At 49.7% G+C, this 2,262-nt stretch overlaps 1 protein-coding gene across 1 annotated transcript; it reads left to right on the forward strand.

Annotated features, from left to right (window-relative positions):
* Positions 1–285: 285 nt before the first annotated feature.
* Positions 286–1,640, forward strand: PHACADRAFT_203221 (uncharacterized protein; the record flags this gene model as incomplete). Its single annotated transcript, XM_007403266.1, has 10 exons — positions 286–312; positions 436–490; positions 548–645; positions 702–799; positions 853–866; positions 915–1,055; positions 1,116–1,131; positions 1,191–1,245; positions 1,296–1,307; positions 1,392–1,640. The coding sequence occupies 10 exons, from the start codon at positions 286–288 to the stop codon at positions 1,638–1,640; spliced, it is 765 nt and encodes a 254-aa protein (XP_007403328.1).
* Between the last annotated feature and the right edge of the window lie 622 nt (positions 1,641–2,262).

Here is a 2,262-nt window from a genome sequence, read left to right on the forward strand (position 1 = left end):
CCTACTCACGAATGTAAGTGGTACTCCTGCTTGCAAGTTAGCAACCTAATACTCACACCTTCGTCTCCTAGATTTACGGCTAACTATATCAACGCAGCAGCTGCGTGCAAGTACATCCTTTGCTTCCCATTGCATCGCTTACACAGTATCTGCCCCTCAGGCCTCGCTGCCTACGAATTTCTGGTCACCTTCGGCGACGAGATTGAGATTGTTTGGAAGAGACCCGTCACCGCGCGTGCCGTTCTCCTTGGCTCAGTACGATGGTGTATGCTCCTCGCGGCCGCCATGAACATTGCGCCGCAAACTGCGAATGTAAGCTCTGAGTGTTTCCGACTATGTGCAATCTGTGACAATGCTTACTACAGGAGTAAGTGTAGCTTGTGTAATGTCTGTGGGCAGCATATTTCTTACTGGAATCTGACATATAGCTGTAAGCCGCTTCAGGCCCTGGGCTGGGCATTCGCCTTCATTCAATTTCTCCAGGCTGCACGTACGCATCACGCCGTCTGTCCGAATCAAAATACGTTCGCTGAAACCCATGTGCCAGTCTTTTCCGCCTTGCGTGTCTTCGCAGTCTGGGATAAGAGCTATGTCTGGTCGCTGATCACGTTCGCATTGAGCATGGTGCTAGTTGCGACGAATATAGTGCGCGTCACTTATAATTGAACCTTGCATATGCTCTAGTTTACGCTTCCATGCAGTACAATGCGGTAATGACAAAGTATGGTTTTTATTTGGACCCGCTCCTTGGAGTAACATGCGCCGAGGAGTCTCAGATCTCAGCACAATCAGATAGCATGTGGGTGCACATATCTCGCGATACACTTCCAGAATAATAATCTTGCAATATAGGCGTATGTTCCACGGTCAAAGACTGCTAACATGTCGCAAGCACTGATACTACTTGTTCACAGTCTTGTATACCACACGTGGCTCCCTCATACTCGCTGACGCTATCGTGCTCGTCCTAACGTGGATTAAGACGTTCAGACACTGGAGGAATGCCCGCCGCCTCAAGATGAGGGCATCGCTGACGACTTGTTTGTTGCGCGATGGTCAGTGGTCGTATATGAAACTTCACAATTCCCGTTGCTGAAGCCCAGCTACTCGTGCAGGAACTATGTATTTCATGTGAGTGCAACAAGACGGCCCCATTAGAAGGAATTTCTCATAGGCCATAATGGACACAGAGCTCTGCTGGCCCTCAATATGACCCAACTGCTTACATACAACGTCTCCTCCTCAGTGCGTCCCCGACGTGAGTACGTGAGCAGATAGCTGACGTCGAGCTTAAGGAGATAGCAATAGTAAGCGTGCTGATAAGAACCCTGGCGCGTACCCTACGTTCCATTCGCATTGTTTGTACTCATGGACTCGGACTACCCACCCAGCCCTCAATACTCATCAGCCGCTTCATCATCAACCTCCGGACGGCCGGCTCGACAGTGTCGGACTACTCTGTGCACATGAGCGACCAGCAACAACGACAGTTATCACTGCAATTCAGAAGGCCAACAGATCGGTTGGGAAATATGGGTGGAACGCTGCAGGATGGCTGGAGCGACGAAACCTGTGATGAAGAGAGCGATGTGGCAGAAGTGGGAGAGGAAGGACGTCATGAGGCCGGCGCCGAGGCGTGAGCCGGCATTGAAGACTGTACCAGATTCCGCGGTATGCCCTGATTCTAGGCGGATATTGACGTTTGTAGCTTGTGCGAGCAAGATACCAGAAGCTTATTATATTTAATGACCCCAATTCAGTGATATGCCGTCAGGAACGGTAGTACGTGAATACATGCATTCCGGGGCAGTAATACAACGCTACGAAGTGGCAGTCCCAAAAGGCAGCTTTTGGCAAACACTGAATCCACTGGGATATTTTCACGCAAAATCCACACCATGCGTTCGGGCTCATCTCGCGGGTACTATCAGCATGATCCGCTGTAGGATGTCTACTGTAGCGCTCTGAGATATCGCTCACAGCATCGGTTAGCATTCTCGAGTATGATAGGCGATATATTCCGCGCACGCCGTCCGGGCCTAGTAGCCGTACTCGCATGGGCCCAAGGGTTTATGAATGGTTTGCACGCTGGAATGGTCCACATAAAATCAGCAAATATATGGGAAGATAGCCAGAGGTATGTTGCACTGAAGCATATGACTTTGATGGCACCAGAAACGTGAATGCAAAAAAGCAGCATCTGAAATTGTCAAAAGTAGAACCAAAAGGAACCTGGAGATAAGTAGTACTCCAGTCAATAAG

Source organism: Phanerochaete carnosa (assembly GCF_000300595.1).
Source record: "Phanerochaete carnosa HHB-10118-sp unplaced genomic scaffold PHACAscaffold_944, whole genome shotgun sequence".
NCBI classification, from domain to species: domain Eukaryota; kingdom Fungi; phylum Basidiomycota; class Agaricomycetes; order Polyporales; family Phanerochaetaceae; genus Phanerochaete; species Phanerochaete carnosa.